Raw genomic sequence first — 21,483 nt, 5'->3', positions numbered from 1 at the left:
GCCGCCATTCCCAGCTGCTCCAGAGGCATCAGGATCGCCTCTAGATCCATGGATCCCACGCACAGCTCTGTCACAAATATTCCCTCTCCTGGAGAAGGAACCTGAGGGATGTGGACATGGGAAGTTTCTGGAAGAATGGAAGCTCCAGGGGTGTGTCCATCCTGATCCCTTCCCAAGGGAATGCTGAGACCCTCAAATTCATTGGAACTGCAGCAATTCCCCCCCTCCTTCCATGTTCCCACAACCATGGATTTGGGATTTGGGATTCTGCAATCCCAGCCCAGTAAAATTCCTGCAAACCAGGAGCCAAACTAGGACAAGGAGATCCGGCCATGAAGCGAGAACGACGGAGCCTCAGGGAATTTTTACTTCCCTTGGGAAGAGCCCAGCATGGATTTCTCTCCATTGGGAAAGCAAACCCAGCCACTCATTCCCAAAATCAGGAATGAGGAGGAGATTGGGGTTGTGCAGGTGAGGAGAAGGAGGGAAAACACGTGGAAGTTGGAAAAGGACGGATCCAACGGGATCCGGCCTGACATCGGATCCGTTCACCAGATCCGCCGGAGCACAGGAAGAACCCGGGATCTTCCCGGCCTGGCTGTGTTTCCGTACCTGGATGGGGATCAGGGGCTCTTTGTCATCGATGTCGATGAGGACGTCGTCCCTGGGCGTGAGGCTGACGTCGTCTGCAACCGGAGCGGGGCGGCACCGTTATCCCGGGATTTGGGAATCCCCAGAAACCTCGGGATCGACCTCCAGGAGTGATCCTGGCTTCTCCCAGACTCCACCTCCATGATTCCAATCCCATCCAGACCCTTCCCACCATCCAAAGTTCATCTTCATGACCCCAAACCATTCTAAACCCTTCCCTCCACCCAAAGTTGATCTCCATGATCCCAAACTCATCCCAGACACTTTCGATTATCCAAAGTGGATATCCGTGATCCCAAACTCATCCCAGTTCATCTCCATGATCCCAATCCCATCCAGACCCTTCCCATTTTCCAAAGTTCATCTCTATGATCCCAACATCTCCCAGACCATTCCCACCATCCAAAGCTCATCTCCATGACTCCAAACTCATCCCAGACCCTTCCCACCATCCAAAGTTCATCTCCCGGATCCCAAACTCATCCAGACTTCTCACACCACCCAAAGCTCATCTCCAAGATTCCAATCCCACCCAGGGCTCCAAGGAGTCAGGAGAGGGACTTGGGACAAGGACACAGAGTGCCAGGAAAAGGAATGGATTGAACTAAAGGATTTGGGTGGGATATTGGGAAAAAACTCCTCCCTGGGAGGGTGGGAAGGGGCTGGGCTGGAATTCCCAGATTTGCTGTGGCTGCCCCTGGATCCCTGGCAGTGCCCAAGGCCAGGTTGGATCCACCTGGGACAGCGGGAGGTGACCCTGCCATGGGTGGGGTGGGAATGGGATCATCCTTAAGTTCCCTCCCAACCCAACCATCCCATGGCTCCATGACGGACACGAGTCCCGATATCCCTGCGTACCTGTCTGCTCCTGGGGCGCCCCCTCGTCCTGCTGGAAGGGATCCCAGTAGAATTCCTGGAGGGAGCGGATGGTGCACTGCCCCACCACGGGTCTCCGGCCGAAGGGGCGGTTGTCGATGATCTTCAGGGTGATGGGGGGGCTGTAGAGGCTCTCCTTGGGCAGACGCTGCGGGAAGAGGGAAGGGAAGATGGAATGAGGCTGGGAAGGAAGGGCAGAGGTTCTGCACCATCCCAAAAAAAAAAAACAAGGGCAGAGCGAACTTCACCAGAAGAACAATTTTTATGGAATTTTGAGGTCCTTCACTAAAAGAACTGATTTTATGACGCTTGCAGGTCCTTCACGACATGATCCATGATGGAATTTTGAGGTCCTTCACTAAAAGAACTGATTTTATGACGCCTCCAGGTCCTTCACCACATGATCCATGATGGAATTTTGAGGCCCTTCACCAGAAGAACTAATTTTATGGAATTTTGATGTCCTTCACCTGAAGAATCGGTTTTATGACACCTCCAGGTCCTTCACCACATGGTCCATTTTTATGGGACTTTAAGGTCCTTCACCAGATCCATTCTTTATTGGATTTTGAGGTCTTTCACCACAATATCCAGTTTTATGGGATCTCCAGGTCATTCAGCACGAGAGCCATTTTTATGGGACCTCAAACTCTGCAAAGGATTAATTTTTATGGGTCTTTGAGTTTCTTCATAAAATATTTTTTTATGGGATTTTGAGGTCCTTTGCTACAAACCAAATTTTATGGGATTTTGAGGTCCTTCACCACAAGATCCAATTTTGTGGGACCTCCAGATTCTTTAGATCAAGATCCATTTTTAAGGGACCTTGAGGTCCTTCACAAGACACATTTTTACAGAACTTTGAGGCCCTTCACCCCAAGATCCATTTTTATGCCTTCTCCAGGCCCTTCACAAGATCCACTCCTACGGGACTTGGAGGTGCTTCACCAGATACATTTTTGAAGGATTTTACGGTGCTTCACCACATTTTTGAGGGCCTTCCCTTCGCCCTGCACCACCCCAGTCCCGCTGGGACCTCACCACTTCCATGAAGAGCACGCAGACGTCGAAGTTGGGGTTCTTCTTGACGTTCTTGATGACGCCGGACTGGACGCGCTGGCCCCCGCACTCCACCAGCAGGCTGGGCGAGGTCACGCTGGCCAGCTGGAAGCTCTTGAGGTTCCTCAGCCCCCAGGCCAGGATCTGTGGGGTGAGGGGACACCAAATCCTTGAGGTTCCTCAGGCCCCAGGATCTGGGCATAAGGTGACACCAAATCCTGAGCCAAATCCTTGAGGTTTCTCAGCCCCCAGAATATGTGGGATGAGGGGACACCAAATCCCTGAGGTTCCTCATCCCCAGGATCTGTGGGATGAGGGGACACCAAATCTTTGAGGCTTCTCAGTCCCCAGGATCTGTGGGATTAAGTGACACCAAATCCTTGAACTTCCTCATTTCCCAAGCCAAGATTTGTGGGATGAGGACACACCAAATCCTGAGCCAAGTCGTTGAGGTTCCTCAGCCCCCAGGATCTGTGGGATGAGGGAATTCCAAATCCTGAGCCAAATCCTTGGGGTTCCTTATCCCCAATGATCTGTGGGATGAGGGGACACCAAATTCTTGAAGTTCCTCATCCCCCAGGCCAGGATCTGTGGGATGAAGTGACACCAAATCCTTGAGGTTCCTCAATGCCCAGGCCAAGATTTGTGGGATGAGGTGACACCAAATCCTAAGCCAAATCCTTGGGGTTCCTCATCCCCAGGATCTTTGGGATGAGGGGATACCAAATCCTTGAGGTTCCTCAGCCCCCAGGATCTGTGGGATGAGGGAACACCAAATCCTTGAGGTTCCTCATCCCCAGGATCTGTGAGATGAGGGGAAACCAAATCCTGAGCCAAATCCTTGAGGTTCCTCATGCCCCAGGATCTGTGGGATGAGGGAATACCAAATCCTTGAGGTTCCTCATGCCCCAGGATCTGTGGGATGAGGGAATACCAAATCCTTGAGGTTCCTGATCCCCCAGGATCTGTGGCATGAAGTGACACCAAATCCTTGAGGTTTCTCATTTCCTAGGCCAAGATTTGTGGAATGAGGACACACCAAATCCTGAGCCAAATCCTTGGGGTTCCTCATCCCCCAGGATTTGCAGGATGAGGGGACACCAAATTCTGAGCCAAACTTCTGCTTCCAGGATTCCATGGAGCTCCTTGGCCCTGGAGGAGAACCCAGAGGTTCAACCATGTAAGACAAGCAGTAGTGGGAATTATGGAATTCTGGAGGTGGGAAAAGAGCTCCAAGGTCATCGAGTTTGACTTGTGAGCGATCCCCACCTCGGCACCAGGAGTTCCTTGGACACTTCCAGGGATCGGGATTCCAAATTTCCCTGGGCACTCCCAATGCCTGACCACCCTTTCCATGAGGAAATTCCTCCTGATATCCAACCTCAGCTTCATCCTTATCCCATTTCTTATTCCCTGAACTTCATCCTTATCCCATCCCTTATTCCCTGAGCTTCATCCTTATCCCATCCCTCGTTCCCTGATCTTCATCCTTATCCCAACCCTCATTCCCTGAATTTAATACTTATCCCATCTCTCATTCCTAGAGCTTCATCCTTATCCCATCCTTCATTCTCTGAGCTTCATCCTTATCCCATCCCCTGTTCCCTAAACTTCATCCTTATCCTATCCTTATTCCCTGAGCTTTATCCTTATCCCATCCCCTGTACCTTGAGCTTCATCCTTGTGCTATCCCTCATTCCCTGAGCTTCATCCTTATCCCATCCCTCATTCCCTGAGCTTCATCCTTATCCCATCCCTCATTCCCTGAGCTTCATCCTTATCCCATCCCCTGTACCCTGAGCTTCGTCCTTATCCCATCCTTCATTCCCTGAGCTTCATCCTTATCCCATCCCCTGTACCCTGAGCTTCGTCCTTATCCCATCCCTCATTCCCTGAAATTCATCCATATCCCATCCCTCATTGCCTGAAATTAATCCTCATCCCACCCCTCATTCCCTGGCACAGACCCCAACACCCCCAGCTCCACCTTCCTGTCACGGAATCGTGAGGAGTCAGAAGTTCCCCCTGGAGCCTCTCTTGTTTTTTTTTTTTCCGGAATCCCACCCCAGGATCCCTCTGGGCTGCCGTTCCCGGATCCTGTTCCCGGATCCTGGCTCACCTCGATGGCCGTGCGCTGCAGGACGGGTTTGATTCCCTGCGGCACCATGTAGACGTTGGGCTCCCGCTGCGGCGGCGGATAGGGGAGGTCGGAATCCTCAGACTGAGGAGAGGGAAGGGAAAACATCAGGAAGCACCAGGATGGGACAACAAACCCATTTCCATGTCGGATCCACCTGGAGCCTCCATCTTTGCCAAACTCAACTCTCCCAGGAAATCCAGGACAGCCCGAGGAGAGAGATGAGGAATGGCAGGAATGGAGACGCCAGAAAAGTGTTTTTTATCTCTTTAATCCATCCTGGAGAAGATCCAGCATTCCTGAGCTTTTCCCAGGAAATGCAAAGGATCTGCCCTCCAAGGTCCAACTGCTTTTAGGGAATGATGGGATGGAACTGCCTCTATCCCATCCCGGGATCACGGCGGGATGAGCAAAGGGATGAAGCAGCAGCAGCGGGTTTGTAGTTGGGCGATTCCCAAAAAATTTAGTGGGAGAAGCACTGTGGGATGGGGGATTGGCATCACTTCTGGATCTGGGAAGGGGCTGTGGTTCCTCCCACACTTCATGGATAATCCAGAAATCCATGGGATGGGGCTCGGGCGAAACTACCTGGGAATTCCATTGGGATCACCCCAAATGTGGGAGGCAGCCGAGGAATTCCCAATTTGTCCTCCCAGAGGAGGAAAGTGGGAGCTTGAATTCCTCCTCTTTTCTTTTCCTGCATCTCCCAGAGCTCCCAGAAAGGCTGGAATGAAAGCAAAACCTCTGGAAATCCATCCCAGGAGCATGGAATTCTCTCCCAGCTGGAATTTTATTGGATTTAATCACACGTGGGTGTGTTTTAATTGGGTGAGGGATTGGCTCTCCAAAGGGATTTTCCACATGGAATCATGGAATGGTTGAGGTTGGAAAGGACCTTAAGGATCATCCAATTCCAAGCCCCTTCCCATAAAATTGCAAGCTTTAACTTTCCTTGGAATTGCTGGTTCCTGAGTCCAACTTCTTGCTAGCTGAAGGTTTTTGGGAATTCCATGTGGGAGAAGGTGCCTGGGATTCCCACATGGAGCAGCCACTCCTCCATCCCAAGATCCACGTGCTCCCAGTGCTGGTTAGTGGTGGCAGGGAACGGGAATTTTATCTGGGATAACCCGAAGGAGAAGGGAGAGCTGCAGAGAATTCTCACATTCCCTGTGTTACCTTTGTAAATCTAATTCCCAAAAAAAACCTCCTTTTAGGCTGCTCAGGCACAAAATCATGGAATGGTTTGGGTTGAAAGGGATTTCAGTGATCATTCCTTCGGTAAATCCAATGGGAAATCCTTGGGGAAGAGCTCCTGCCCCATCCATCCTCTCCAGGATCAACTTGGATTTCAACCCTGCATCATTCCAGGGGCTTTTTAGGTCCTTCCTGCTGCTCTCCCAGTGGTTTTCCAGGTGTTCTCCTGGATTCCAGCCGAATGCCAGAGGATGGAGTGTTCCACCGGATGGACGGGAATGAGTAGGGAATGCCAAGGATGAGGCGGGAGCAGGAAGGGATCGGGTTGGGAATGAGGGGAAAGGAATTCCCAGACAAAGCTGGCTGGAGGGAGGAAAATCCATGAAAATCCTGCTGGGAGCCAGGATGGGTTGAAAAAGGATAAATTCGAGGGAATCCAGGTGGTGGGGAGCTCTGGAGACCATGGATTCCAATTTGGATTTGGATCCAGGATGAGTAAAAATCAAACAGGCTGGAAAAGATTCCCAGTTTAGATGGAAGCTGGAATGTGATCCAAAGACAAATCCCAAAGTTTGGCAGAAATTTAGCCCGTAAAGGCCATTCCCAAGAAAAAATGGATAAGGATGGAGCCAGCCTGGTCCTTCAGGAGCATCCAGAGACTCCGACTGGCACCAATCCTTGGGATGCAGCCTCAGGAATTTTGTCAGGATGGGGTTCCTGCACTCCTGCTCTCCCTGAAAGGCTCTGCTGGGATTTTCTTGGATTCTGGGAAAAGGGAAGGACAGGGAAGAGAGTGATACCCATCGGAGGAGCCCCTCAGAGAACAAGGCGGGGATGCAGAGCTGTGGAATGCCCCATCCCGGAATTCCGGCAGTGGGAAGAAATGGAGGAAAAAGAGGAGAGAGATGATTATGGACATAAGAAACAGCGGGATGAGCTGCCAAGGAAAGGTGGCTTGGGTGGGAAAAAAACCTTGGAAAAATGTGTTTATCCCATCCAATCCAACCTTTCCTGGGAATGTGGCTCAGGTCTTTCCTAGCTCGTCTCCCGGATTTTGGGACTAACAGCTCCGAGGGCCAACACAACATTCCAAGAGTTGTTCCCTTTCCCTGCCTGCAGTTTTCCAAGATCCCAACTCCACCTCTTGGTTCAGCCTGGGATTGTCTCCATGGGACGCACAAGGATAAAGTCTTGGGATGCTGGGTGTGGAATCAGAATCATGGGAATGATGGAATCATGGAATAGTTCCCGTTGGAAAACTCATCCCATTCCATGGACAGGGAACCTCCCACTATCCCAGGTTGCTCCAAACCCCATCCAACCTATCCCTGAACTTTTCCCGGGATGAGGGACAAATATTTCCTTTGGAACAACTGGAACAGTCTGGCACATTCCAAGAGCTGTTCCCTTTCCCTGCCTGCAGTTTTCCAAAATCCCAACTCCACATCTTGGTTCAGCCTGGGATTGGCTCCATGGGATGCACAAGGATAAAGTCTTCCTGGGTGTGGAATCAGAATGATGGAATAGTTTCCGTAGGAAAACTCATCCCATTCCATGGGCAGGGAACCTTCCACTATCCCAGGTTGCCCAATCCCCATCCAATCTATCCCTGAACTTTTCCCAGGATGAGGGACGAAAATTTCCTTCAGAACAACTGGAACAGCTTGGCACATCCTCGATTCACGACAAATTCCCTATGGAATATTTGGAATTGGGATTTCCCAAGGGCAGTCCAGCATCCAGGCTCTGGCACGCCCAGGTTGAAAGGATGGGATGCCTCATTCCAGAGGGTAAATGGATCCAAACATTCCCAGCCATGGGGAAAAGCCCATCCAGCCAAGGATCACTCATATTCCCAAAACCCTGATTCTCCTGGCATGACCCATCCGGGAAAAAGAGAATTTCCCATGGAAGCAAATCTTAACAATTCCAAGATGCAAACCAAGGAATTCCCAAAGACTCACCTCATCCAGGCTGGAGGAGAGATCGGTCTGGAAAAGAGGAAAGGATGGAATTAGAGGAATTGTCATCCCTAAGCCCATCCCAAGGTTTATAATTGGAGCTGACAACCGAAGAGAATCATGGAATGGTTTGGGTAGGAAAATGCTTAAATCCCATCCAGTCCCACTCCCTTCCCCTATCCCAGGTGGATCCAGCCTGGCCTTGGGCATTCCCAGGGATCCAGGGGCAGCCACAGCAAATCTGGGAATCCCAGCCAAGGCAGGAATTCCTTCCCAAGATCCCAGCCCCATCTCCCCTTTCCCAGTGGGAGCCATTCCCTGTGTCCTGTCCCTCCAGGTCTTGTCCCAAATTCCAGCTCTCCTGGAGCCCCTGCAGGGACTCTGAGCATTCCCTGGAATTTTCCTTTCTCCAGGGGAACATTCCCAGCATTCCTAGCATGGCTCCAGAGCCTTTGGAGCATCTCCTTGGGATCCTCTGGATCCTGGAATGGGATAAATTTGCCCTGTCAGGAAGGAGCTGCCCCACTCCCAGCTGGGGAAAAGCAGGATCTCTACACGGGAATTCCTTCATCCTAAAAGAATTCCCTAGGACACAATGGAGGGATTGCTGGAAATGGGCTCCAAAATCCCTGGGAAAGCTGGGAATGGTGCTGGATTTGCAAGGAGGAGTCAGGAATTACCTCAAATCCAGGGATGTGATGAACAGCTGGCTGCAGGGAGAGAACACAATTCCCATTAACATTCCTGGTGCTAATTCCTCTTTTTCCAGTTCCCATCTCTAAAAATCCTGGACTCTCATCCAGCCAGGAAGCACCAAATCCACCTGGATGATTCCCACCAGGATCAAACAGCTCCTCCAGGAGCACATCTCATCCCAAGGCCTTTCCAAGCTTTTCCCACCCGGTTCTGAGGGAATGAGGAGCCGGAAGAGGCCACGTGTGGATATTCAAGGCCTTGTCCTGCTGTTTGGGCTGGGATTTTTAGGGAAGAGGGAACTCTGGGATCCCCATTCCCAGATAAACCTCGGGGCTGGGAAAGAAGAATGGGATACAGGGACTGAGCTCCCAATCCATCCCTTTTTTCCTGGCACATCCCGGATGGAGCCATTGGAAAAGCTGGAGTGGTTTCAGCTTCCTAAATCCCCTCCAGAAACAATTCCAAGGGCAGCATTCCTTAGGGATTTGGCAATTCCCAGCTCTCTCAATATCCCTGAGACCCCCCAGGACTTGTCTGAGGACAGAAGGATCCATCCAACCCATCCCACCTGGAATTCTGCAGTTTTCCATCAAACCAACCCTAAACCACCTCTCTTCCCACCTGGAAAACCCTATGGAATTATCCCTCAACAAGGCACAAATCCCAAATCCCTCCGGCTCTTCCGAGGCACCAACAGATGGACTAAACCCAACACCTGGAAAAGCCGGATCCTGGGGAAAAAACCGGAATTCCAGAGCATTCCAGGCTGGGGGATGGATCTCACCTTTTCCCTCTGGATCAGCTCGAAGGCAGCCAGGAGCTCGCCGACATTCCGGCCGGATTTGAGGACGGGATACCAGGAAAGCCGGGGCGAGCGCTCCAGGCTGGGCCGGCAGACGCAGCGCCCCATGAACTCATCCGCGCCCTGGGAAGGGAATTCCAGGGAATTGGGAACCGTGGGAATTGCGATTCCCATCCCTTTTCCCAGAGAAATCCATCCCCCCCACCCCAGGCAAAAATCGGGAGCGAGGGATTGATCCCGTTTTGGGAAATGAATGGGTCGGTGCCCACAGAGCCTCCAGTTTTCCAACTCCTCCCTGGAATTCCTAAAGCTGGAAAAACACTTATTTAGGAGTTTTGGCTTAGGAGGTGGAATTCCTATCCCAGCTTTTCCAGAGCAGGAATCCGGAGCCTTCGGCAGCTCCTAAAAATCCCATTCCCTGCTCCGCACTGGGATCTTTGGAATCTTTCCTGCTTCCTGCTGGGAAGGAGCAGGAGAGAGGAAAAAAGATTCCTGAGATATTCTCGAGCCCTTCCCAATGTGTATTCCAAGAGTTTTTGCAACAGAATTCCCTCCTGCACTTGGTTTTTCCGAGTTTGTTTCTTTTTTTTCCAACCCGGTTTTTCTGGGAAAAACCTCAAGTTCCTGCCACCAATCCCCCAAAATTCCACCACTCCCAAACCCTCTGGATACAGCAAACAGCACAGGGCATTTCCCTACTTCCAAGACTTCTTTCCTGCTCTATCCCAAGTTTTTTCCATGAGGAAACTCTGTTAATTTTCCCACTTTAAACGACAGTGGGGAAGCACAACCAAGGGGACCCCAAGGACACCACAGGATTTTCCCTGGAATTTTCCCCTCTGGAACATCCACCTCACAGCCTGCACCACCCCAGAGACTCCGGAGGTCACACTCCGGAGGAATTCCCGGCGGGAATTGCCACACTCACATAGGTGTCATGGTCGTAGATTTCCACCAGGATGTTGGGAGGGGACTCGGCCACATCCCGAGAATTCCCGAAAATCTCGATCTCGTAGAAGATCAGGGTCTGATCCCAGGTGGGGTTCAGGGTGTTCTTCTCCACCACCGTCTTCTGGCTCTGGTGCAGGAAGGACACGATGGCGTAGGGATCTGCGGGAATGGGATTCAAGGAATGGGATGCATCCCAGCTCCGGCTCTTCCTGCAATTCCAAGCTCCATCCAGAGCCAGCTCCCAAAGAATTTGGGAATTCTCAGCTCGCTCCATCTCATCCTGAGGTCCCCCAGGTCTTGCTTGAGGACAAAAGAGCTGCTCAGTCTATCCCACCTGGAATTCGGCATTCCAAGCCCAAGCTGCCTGGTTTTCCAGGCGTTTTTCCAGCTGGAAAGGCTCAGTCTGAGAGTTGGGATTGTTCTAAAGATCCAGGAAAATCTTGGAGCCACTTCCAGAGCCTGAAGGAGCTCCAGGGGAGCTGCAGAGGGATTTGGGACAAAGCATGGAGGGACAGGACACAGGGAATGGCTCCTACTGGGAAAGGGGAGATTGGGCTGGGATCTTGGGAAGGAATTCCTGCCTGGGAGGGTGGGGAGCATCCCACACATCCCTGGATGCAAATTCCAGGAACATCCCACAAATTCCTGAGAGCTTTAATGGGAGCCAAAGGATGCAGCTCCCAGGTTTATCCCACAAACACCTGGATTCAGCCCCAAGGATTATCCCACACCCTCCTGGATTCAAATCCCAGGAAAATCCCACAAATTCCTGGATTCAGATCCCAGGTTTATCCCACAAATTCCTGTATGCAGATCCCAAGATTATCCCATACCCTCTTGGATGCAGCTCCCTGGAAAATCCCACATTTTAAATTCAGATCCCAGGAAAATCCTACATTCCTGGATTCTGATCCCAGGAAAATCCCACAAATTCCTGGATTCTGATCCCAGGATTATCCCACAAACCGCTGGATTCAAATCCCAAGATTCCCTGGAAGCAGGGCCAGCTGATCCCAGCAGCATTCCCCCTTTTCCAAGGAATTGGGGCACCAGGGGTTGGATTTCCCCCTTTATCCATCCTTAACAAGCCGGGACCACTCCAACATTCCCAACAACCCACTCTGGGAAAAGCCTTTCCCACTTTTCCTCAGCCAAATCCATTACAATAAACAAAAACCCCTGGATTTGGAGTTGCCTTTCCTTTTTTTTTTTTTTTTTCCCCATTTTTCCCTCCCTTCTCCTCCTTTTTTTTTTTTTTTTTCATGGAAGCCTCTCTAAAGCCCCTTTGTTGGGAGCAGGGAATGTTTATTTTTCCAACTGCCGAGCCCCTTTAATGAACTCCTTTATTCCCGGCAGCGGGAATCACAATCCCACACTGTGGAACATTGCTGCTCGTGTTGTCCTTGGCCGGGATTTTTCCAAAGGAAAACGATTCCGGACTCCCCTCCCAGGCCATGAGCTCACCTCTCTCCCACCTCCTCATCCCAACAAGGAGCCTTTTGTGGGAATTCCAGGTGGGAGCAGGCACTGGGGGATTTTTTTTTTTTTTTTTGATGCTCTGGGGTGTTTATTCCCAAAAATCACATTATTCCAGCTACTGGGAAAAGCAGGATTCCCTCAGGATCACAGTCCAGCTGCTCCCCCAGTTTTGGGATTTTCCCTGTTTCCCATCATTTCTAGGATGCGTTTAAATCCCAGAATTTGGAGGGAAATCCCACCCAAATCCCTCTGGAAATTCTCATGGGATTGTGCAGGGATAGCCCTGGAGAGATGCTGGATCTCTCCCACCAGTGGTTTCTTTTCCCAGGATTTGGGAAGTTCCACATTATCCCAGCTCTGACCCACTTTTCCAGCTCCAAGGCATTAATGGGAATACCTGGCTGGGCTGGCCCAGCCTCCAGGGATGAGGACGTGGGATTTTCTGGATAATTCCAGCCATTCCATCCCCCCTCAACCACATTCCAAAGGGATGTTCCACCTGCATCTAACCATCCAAGCACCTCCAGTATGGAAATCCCATGGATAAAAGGATTTCTCCTGCTCCAACTTCTTTCTTATTCCAAAAAATCCCAGCATGGGAAGTCCCGACCACACCAGCACAATCCTGGGAATTTCAGAAATCCCTGGAGTTATGCTGGGAATGGGTGGAGCAGCAGGATGTGGAAAACTCCTTCACAAAGGCCAGCCCCTGTTTTCCTCCTGGATTCCCTTTTTTTTCCATGGAAATCCCCTTCCCAAATCCCCAGGGACTGCTGCTCTCCCCAGCTGGGAGAAGGGGGATGCTAAGGAATTATGGAAACATGGAATCCCAGACTGTTTTGGGATGGAAGGGACCTTAGGGATCATCTGGATCCAGCCCACAGGATCAAATCCAACAGGGAATTTCCTGAGGATGCTGGAGAAGAAGGGGCTGGGCTGTGCTGAGGTCCTGATTAAATCCTGTCACCCTCTGGAATTTTCCCTGGGCACATCCCATGGAAGTTTCTCCCTGTGCTCCATCATATCCAGCCTGGAGAAGGGAAGGCTCCAGGGATTCCTTGGAACTCATTCCAGGCCTAATGGGGCTCCAGGAGAGCTGGAATTTGGGAACAAGGCCTGGAGGGACAGGACACAGGGAATGGCTCCCACTGGGAAAGGGGAGATGGGGCTGGGATCTTGGGAAGGAATTCCTGCCTGGGCTGCAATTCCCAGATTTGCTGTGGCTGTCCCTGGATCCCTGGCAGTGTCCAAGTCCAGGCTGGATCCACCTGGGATGCTGGGAGGTGTCCCTGCCTGTGGGATGATCCCTCTGCTCCCGGAATTCCATACCGGTGCAGATCCAGACTCACCAGAGAAGCTGTCCTTGTCCATGGCCATCAGATCCCGTGCCTGGTACAGGTAACAGCGCAGGTGGAATCTATTCCCGGCTGCCAGAAGAATGGGAAACATGGAGAAGATCCCAGGGATGATATTCCATCATTCCCAGTCTCCCATCTGAGCAAATCCCAGTTTAATCCTCCCCCAGGATATCCTGAGCACCAATCCCAGAGCCTGTGGATGTTCCCATAAGCACCGTCTTCCCCTCCACCCTTTTTCCATCTTTCTTTTTCCATCTTTTCCTGGGAAAAGGATGGGAAAAGCCTTTCCCTCTGCCCTGGGATTCTCACAGTCAAAAATGCAGGAGATGGTGGGTCTGTTAACTCCGAAACTCAGGGTGGACGCGGATTTTCCGTCGGATTTTCCGTCGTCGCTCTTGTCGTCCGTCACTCCTCCCTGCGAGGAAAACAACGGAAAGTCGGGAATGCCAGGATCACCTCCAGAGCCAGGATTCTCCCATGGGATGGAATTCTCTGGGGTGTCCAGGAAGAGTCTGGGCTCCCAGTGTTCCCTGCAATCCTAAAGTTTAGAAATTTTTAGAATTTAGAATTTAAAATATAAAATTTGGAAAAGCTCTTGGAGATTCCCAAGTTCTCCTAATTCCCTATTGGTCTCGAAATATTTGTGGGAAAATGATGGATTTCCAAGGCTGAGGCTTCCCATCTGCGGATCCCATGGGAGAAAGGGGAATAGGAGCAATCCCACCAGGAGCTCTGGGGGTGGGAGTGAGCCGGGATCCCCCGAGATGGGAGCAGCTCATGGAAAACACCACGGAGCCGCTTTTAGCCCGAAGGAATCAACTCTGGATTGGAGGAAAACACAGAGCAAGGAAAGAGGGGGGGAAAAAAGCCAAACAGAGAGGGAAAAAATTCCATAAAAACACAGAATGGGAGCTTTGTGCTGCTTTGGCTCTTGTGGAGTCATCGGGAAAGGAGGCGGATTGGGAAATCCAGAGCGTGGAGAAAGTCGGGAACAAACACGGCGGATAACGGGATAACGGGAAGCAGATAACGAGCGGCCGATAACATTCCCAGGCGGAAATTTGGGAACGGGAGAAGCTGTTCCCTACCAGAGCCCCTTCCAAGGCGAAGACGGCGGCGGGGCCGGTGCGTTCCAGAGGCTCCATCCGGCGTCTCCAGCGGCGCCGGCGGAAGGAGTCGGAGCGGCGCTGCTGCAGGTGGAAGCGCCACCCGAAGAGGGAAGCGTATTCCCAACCATCCCCATCCAGCTCCTCCTGCTTGTGCTGCCGGACAGGGATCACAGGGATCAGGTTTATCCAGGACTGACCCAACAGCTGGGTTCAGGTTTTTCGGGATGTTCCACCCCGGGTTTTCAATGTGTCTCCCCCAGGTTGGAGCCGTGGAATGGAGTCATGGAATTGTTCAGAGAATCACAGGAATGTTCAGGTGGGGAAAGGTCATTTGGTTTAGGTTGGGAAAGGCCTTGGAGATCATCATGGAATGGTTTGGGATGGAAGGGACTTTAAAGCTCAGCCAGTTCCAGGGACACTTCCCACCGTCCCAGGTGGATCCAGCCCAGCCTTGGGCACTGCCAGGGATCCAGGGGCAGCCACACAAATCTGGGAATTGCAGCCCAGGCAGGAATTCCTTCCCAAGATCCCAGCCCCATCTCCCCTTTCCCAGTGGGAGCCATTCCCTGTGTCCTGTCCCTCCAGGCCTTGTCCCAAATTCCAGCTCTCCTGGAGCCTCTGCAGGGACTCTGAGGATTCCCTGGAATTTTCCCTTCTCCAGGGGAACATTCCCAGCTCTCCCAGTGTGTCTCCAGAATCCTGGAATGGTTTGTGTTGGAAGGGACCTTAAATCCCATCCCATTCCCCCCCCATCCATGTTCACCTTTCCTTATCCCAGGTTTTTCCAAGCCCCAATATCCAGCCTGGCCTGGGAGACTTCCCAGGATGAAGCTGGATCCACCCCTGGGAATTCAGCCCTTCACCAATTCCTGGGATAAATCCCACTCAGAGCAGGATCCCTGGGCTGGGGCCAGACCCTGCCCAGGCCTGTGGAGCTACAGCAGCTCCACATCCCACTTTTTCCCACTTCCCATCCCATTTTTTCCTACTTCCCTTCATCCCGATCCCCCTTACGGCTCTGCCACCTCTGGAATTTCTCCCTGGATCATCCACCCCAAGCCCTGGAAGGTTTTTCTCCTGGTGCCACCCACAGCAAATGGGGTGACAACGGCCACAATTATCCCAAAAAATTTCTGGGAAGGGAGACAAGTGGCCTTGGGGAGCGGCGGGGGGAGGGAGGAGCAGAAGTGGCATTCCCGGGACAATGGCACCATCTAGAGGGAAGCGGGATAGGGACAGGCTGGGGACATCAGCCCTCCCCCATTTCCCACACTCCAGAACTTTCCTGGATGTCCCCATCCCACCCCACATCCCACCCAATCCCTCTGGAATATTCTCCACCCCTGAGAACGTGGCGGGAAACCGGGACGAGCCGCACCCCGATCTCCAAGGAAAAGCAGCTCCTGGCAAATCCATACACCCTCCCCGGAGGGACAGGGACACATCCCGACCCCGTGGCGCCTTTTCCCGGCCCATCCCACCTTCCTCATGGCTTCCATGTGCTCCAGGTCACGCCGGCGCAGCCGCACCCAGCGCCGGCGCCGGTTGGTGTGGAACATCTTCTCCGCCGGCACCCAGGCCTTGGGCTTGCGCTCCGGCGGGATCGTGATCCCGTATTCCCACCCTGGGGAAGAAGGGAATACCTGGAGGAGGTGGGAGAAGAGCCTCCCACCCCTCACCAACCTTGGTTCCCACCAGGAATTTCCAGTTGAAGGCGTGGCTGAATGCAGCAAGATTTCCCTGTTGGATTTCCCTCCTTACGGCACAATCCGTGCCTCTGGAATGCCCAGGGATGGATCCATCGTCTCCTTGGCTCCAAATCCCGTCCTGGGGGCTCTTCCTTCCCTCCCTCCAGCCATTCCAACCCTCAAGACCATCCCAGCACTCTCCAGCCTGGTGTTTTCCATTTCTTTTCCACCAGGATCTTCCCAGATTTTCCCAGCATTGCCTTTGGGAATTCCCATCCCACAGCTCCAGAGACAAGGGAAAAGGATCTCCCAGAGCCTGATCCTTTCTCCTGATCCACTTCCCACAGCCATGGGAATGTTTTCATCCATATACCACAGAAAGAAATCCCAAATTCCCAAATCCCGGATCCCAAAACTCTAAAATCCTGGATCTCAAAATTCTAGGATCCCAAAATTCCCAGTTTCAAGATCCCAAAACTCCCAAATCCCACATCTCAAAATTCTAGGATCCCAACAATTCCAGTTTCAGGATCCCAAAACTCCCAAAACTTGGATCTGAAAAATTCTAGGATCCCAAAATTCCCAATTTCAAAATTCCCAAATCCCGGATCCCAAAATTCTAGGATTCCAAAACTCTAAAATCCTGGATCTCAAAATTTTAGGATCCCAAAATTCCCAGTTTCAGGATCCCAAAACTCCCAAAACTTGGATCTGAAAAATTCTAGGATCCCAAAATTCCCAGTTTCAAGATCCCAAAATTCCCAAATCCCGGATCCCAAAATTCCCTCTTTGGTACCTTTCTCATCCACAGCCCTGTTGAGATCCGTGTCCCATTCCACATCTTCCCACTTCCAGCCTGGAGGACACTCGATCTCATCCTTGGGCAGGACCTTCTCCCCGTTCTGTGGGACACAGGGAATTTTCACCCAAACCCATCCCTAGATTTCCCCTGGGATTCCAGCCCAGCTTCCAGGATTCCCAGTTTTCCCTCACCACGTCCGTGTAGGAGTCGGTCATGTGGATCCACTGCCCTCCGGGAAGCCGGACCTGGTTCTCAAACACCTCCTCCACGAAGCTCAGGTGCCCGGCGTCCACGTCGTGCAACAACCTGAATCCCGGGAATACCCAAAATTCAGGGATTCCCCACCCCACCCTCCTCCTGCGCCATCCTCAGCGCTCCCAAAATTCTCCCACCACTCCAAGCAAATTTTCCCATCAGGAAAAGCCCAAACCAGGATGAAAATCCCACCCCAGAGCTCCTCAGTTTTGGAGCATCCCAAGATTTTGGATGAGGGGGAATCACATCCGTGGGCACGGACGAGGAACACTGGGGGCATCCCAGATTTTGCAACCGGATTTTTACAGAAATCCCAGGAATTCCTGGGTGGAAAAGCCCCACTCACGTCTTTTCTGGGCAGACAAACCAATCCCCAGCCCAGGTCCATCCCGCAGAAGGCCGGAAGCTGTCCTTGGGAAGCTTGATCCGGCCGGTGACATCGGAATATTTGGGATAAGTGAGGCCGGTGGTGCCCCAGTTCCCCACCAGCGCCAGCTTGGTCTGGTTCTCGTACTGGGAGAGCCAAAAAAAAGATGGATTTGAGGTCAGAATTCCCAAAAAACAGAATTCCACAAATAATCCCATAGATCCCATTAATAATCCCTGCAGATAATATAATATAATATAATATAATATAATATAATATAATATAATATAATATAATATAATATAATATAATATAATATAATATAATATAATATAATATAATATAATATAATATAATATAATATAATATATTGATATAATATGTATAATATATATGATAATATATATTATTAATATATAATAATGTAATAATATATATAATATTATACATTATATCATTATATATAATAAATATATAATAATATATATAATAAAATAAATAATATATGTAATATATAAAATGATATTTCTATAATATGATATATAGGTAATATTTATATAATAATTAATAATTTAATAATATTTAATAATATTATTATCCCTGCAGATAATAATAGTTGCAAAGGGACAAACCCCCTGGGAAAAACCCAACCCATTCCACAGCATCCCGATTTTCCCATTGTGAGGGACAACACGGCTCCATGGCTCATTCCCAACATTCCCCTCAGCATTCCAGGCCGAGCTGGTGGAAGCATCTCCTCCTTCCCATGGTTTTTAGGGAATGAGGAGGTTTTGAGTCCAGCCCACCCCCTTGGAATGCTCACGGTTTCGGCGAAGACGGAGAGTTTTCCCTCGGCGAATTGGTTGAATTCCTTCTCATCCACGGCCAATCCAAACCAGAGCCGCACCCGGATCTGCGCCGGGATCCGCGGCCCCATCGCCTCCTCCTGCGGGTACTGCCGAGGAAAAGATCCCCAGGAAGGGATTAACGGGAATTCTCGGAGGCTGGAAGGGTGGGAATGAAGATCCCTGGGTGGGGCGGGTGGGACATGGAGCAGTTGGGATAATGTCAGGAGTGGGTGGAGCGCTTTGGGATCGTGGAATTGAGGTTGGAAAAGACCTTCAGGATCATCCCAATGCCGCCATCAACATCCCTAAAATGTGTCCCCAGCTGACCTTGAGGAGCTCCAAAATTCCAGTGGTCCTGGACAGGATTAGGGGCAGGATCAGGGATAAGGACAAGGCCATGGAAAGGTCAGGGAAAGGGACAGGGACAGGGACAGGGACAGGGACAGGGACAGGGACAGGGACACGGACAAGTTCAGAAACTGGGATACAGACAAGGTCAAGGACAGTGACAAGGACAGGGATAGGGAAAAGGACAAGGTCAAGGACAGGGACAGGGTCAGGGACAGGGACAAGGTTAGGAAAAGGGACAAATACAGGGATAGGTTCAGGGACAAGGACAAGGAAAAGGACAAGGACAAGGACAGGGACAAGGACAGGGAGAGGGACATGGACAAGTTCAGGGACATGGAGAAGATCAAGGACAGGGACATGGATAGGGAGAAGGATATGGGCAGGATCAGGGACATGTTTAGGGACAAGGACAAGTTCAGGAACAGGGAAAAGGACAAGGTCAAGGACAGGGACAAGGACACAGACAAGGACACAGACAAGGTCAAGGACAGGGACAAATACAGGGACATGAGCAAGGGCAGGGACAAGAACAGGGAAAAGGTCAGGGAAAAGGACAGGGACAAGGAGAACGAGGACAGGGTCAGGGACACCCTCTGGGGTCAGGACACCAAACCCAACCCACACATTCAGCAAAACCTGGAACAATCTCCAGGAATTTTTCCTCACAGCCCTTTTCCCTCTCTCCCAGCGCTGCTGGTTTTCCATCCAAAAATCATGGATAAGGAGAAATCGCAATGTTGAGATTTGAGTTCATTTTTTGTGCCATTTGGGAATTGGAATTTTATTCCTTCTTTTTTTTTTTTTTTTTTTTTTTTTTTTTTTTTTATTTAGCTTGTTCCACACTGATTTTCTGCTCTGGATATTTTCCAGACCTGAAATATCCTTGGAGACAAGAGAAGCTCAGGAAGTGCCTGGGAGAGGAGGCAGCAGCCAAAACTTTCTGGAGTGGCAAAGGGTCACAAATTTGTGAAAATATTAAAAAAATGAAAAAAAAACCATTGATTTTTCTAAAAAAGCACAAACTGGTAAAAATCTTCCCTGCCTTAGAATTGAAGGATAGAGGGAAATATCCAGGGAATCTGTGGAAGATCCATGGAGGAGGAGCTGGACTCCACCAGGAGCACAACCTGGAATTTTTCCTGCAGTTTCAGCCAAGTGGAATTCCAAGATATCCAGGCTGCCCCTGGATCCCTGGAAGTGTCCAAGGCCAGGTTGGACAGACTGGGATCCACCTGGAATAGTGGAAACTGTTACTGCCCATGGATGGGTTGGAACTGTTGGGATTTAAGTTCTCTCCCACCCCAAACCTTTCCATGATTCCATGAAACTGAGGCTGAATGTTTTGTTGGGATTTGAGCTTTCCCTGCAGGATTTTCCATCTTTTCTATTATTTTTAGTGGAAAAACTGCTTGGGAAATCAAGATCCCACCTTGGACGCGCTTCCAAAGGTACCTTGAGGAAGATGGTCTGGAGCTTCCCGCAGTTCCGGCCGCAGCAGTTGGAGATGTTCCGGGAATACAGGACCTGGTGGGCCGGGACACGGGCGTAGGCCACGCGTTTGTCCCCCTGGAGCATCCAGATGACGATGTCCGGGAGGCTGTTCTGGGGCTGGAAAACACAAATCCGTAGGATCCCGTTGGGAGGGATCCACCAGCACACCAAGAATGGGATTGTGGAATCGTGGAATGGTTTGGGATGGGAGGGATCTTAAATCCCATCCTGTTCCATGGGCAGGGACGCATCCTGCTATGCCAGGGGGATCCAGCCTGGCCTTGGGCATTCCCAGGGATCCAGGGGCAGCCACAGCAAATCTGGGAATTGCAGCCCAGGCAGGAATTCCTTCCCAAGATCCCAGCCCAATCTCCCCTTGCCCAGTGGGAGCCATTCCCTGTGTCCTGTCCCTCCAGGCCTTGTCCCAAATTCCAGCTCTCCTGGAGCCCCTGCAGGGACTCTGAGCATTCCCTGGAATTTTTCCTTCTCCAGGGGAACATTCCCGGCCAGAATTCCCCCTTATCTGGCTGTGGGATCAGTCTGGAGCACGTGGAGCTTCCCGCCCACCAACATGCCAAGTCCTTCTCCCACTGTTTCTCCCTATCCATGAGTTGACCTCAGCTCATCCAGACCACCCTCAACCATGGAGCCAAACCCGGCGCCGTGGGAGAATCCGTGGATTTGGAATCCGGGATGGAACATCACCCCCTCTGCTTCCCACAAAATCCACGATGGGAAAACCAGGGAGAGTCACCTCCTCCGCCATGGCCCGGAGCCGGCAGAGCCAATCCTCCGCCTGATCCAGGATCTGGGAAAGGCCGGAATTCTCGTGCTTGAGCCTCAGGGCCACCTTGAGGATCTGCTCCAGGTGGGTGCTCCGGAAGCGGAACAGGTTCTGATCCAGGTGGGTGCTGGACGCCTTCGCCAGGACATCGGGAAGCTTCAGGCTGCAGGGACAGGCGGGAATCAGGGGATTGGGATGGACCCTGAAGGTCGTTAAGGGCTGTTAATTGTCACTAATTATCGTTAATGGACTATTAATAGTCACTAATGGTCACCAATCAACATCAATGGTGGTTAATGATCATTAATGGTCAATGGTCAAATGGTAAATGGTCTCTGATTGACATTAATGGTCATGAATGGTCGCCAATCATCATTAATGGCCATTAATAGTCATTAAAGGTCAATCATCATCATTAATGGCCATTAATGGTCACAAATCATCATTAATGGTCATTAACAGTCACCACTCATGATTAATGGTGATTAATGGTGATTAATGGTCACCAATCATCATTAATGGTCATTAACGGTCACTAATGGTCACCAGTCATTATTAAAGGTGATTAATGGCCATTAATGGTCACCAGTCATCATTGATAGTCATTAATGGTCATTAAAGGTC

The 21,483-nt window shown here is 50.9% G+C and overlaps 1 protein-coding gene across 9 annotated transcripts in view; it reads right to left on the bottom strand.

Moving 5' to 3' along the window:
- The window catches only part of DYSF (dysferlin), a 76,254-nt gene that overhangs the window by 32,023 nt on the left and 22,748 nt on the right, over positions 1-21,483 (bottom strand). For 7 of the 9 annotated variants that reach the window (XM_056490423.1, XM_056490426.1, XM_056490432.1 and 4 more), the window contains 19 exons: positions 20,830-21,022; positions 20,037-20,192; positions 18,209-18,340; positions 17,365-17,531; positions 16,955-17,069; positions 16,758-16,863; positions 15,755-15,897; positions 14,253-14,426; positions 13,474-13,579; positions 13,156-13,233; positions 10,305-10,486; positions 9,359-9,499; positions 8,559-8,588; positions 7,882-7,908; positions 6,718-6,759; positions 4,706-4,807; positions 2,569-2,730; positions 1,510-1,675; positions 613-686 (listed from right to left, as the gene is read on the bottom strand). In XM_056490423.1, the coding sequence (XP_056346398.1) occupies positions 613-686; positions 1,510-1,675; positions 2,569-2,730; positions 4,706-4,807; positions 6,718-6,759; positions 7,882-7,908; positions 8,559-8,588; positions 9,359-9,499; positions 10,305-10,486; positions 13,156-13,233; positions 13,474-13,579; positions 14,253-14,426; positions 15,755-15,897; positions 16,758-16,863; positions 16,955-17,069; positions 17,365-17,531; positions 18,209-18,340; positions 20,037-20,192; positions 20,830-21,022 (2,296 nt within the window). The remainder of the gene's footprint in view (positions 1-612; positions 687-1,509; positions 1,676-2,568; positions 2,731-4,705; positions 4,808-6,717; positions 6,760-7,881; positions 7,909-8,558; positions 8,589-9,358; positions 9,500-10,304; positions 10,487-13,155; positions 13,234-13,473; positions 13,580-14,252; positions 14,427-15,754; positions 15,898-16,757; positions 16,864-16,954; positions 17,070-17,364; positions 17,532-18,208; positions 18,341-20,036; positions 20,193-20,829; positions 21,023-21,483) is intronic. The other 2 variants (XM_056490424.1, XM_056490428.1) reach the window with 1 other exon arrangement.

The sequence above is a fragment of the Oenanthe melanoleuca genome, chromosome 4 (assembly GCF_029582105.1).
Source record: "Oenanthe melanoleuca isolate GR-GAL-2019-014 chromosome 4, OMel1.0, whole genome shotgun sequence".
Classification (NCBI taxonomy): domain Eukaryota; kingdom Metazoa; phylum Chordata; class Aves; order Passeriformes; family Muscicapidae; genus Oenanthe; species Oenanthe melanoleuca.
This window is presented reverse-complemented; position numbering and strand designations above follow the sequence as displayed.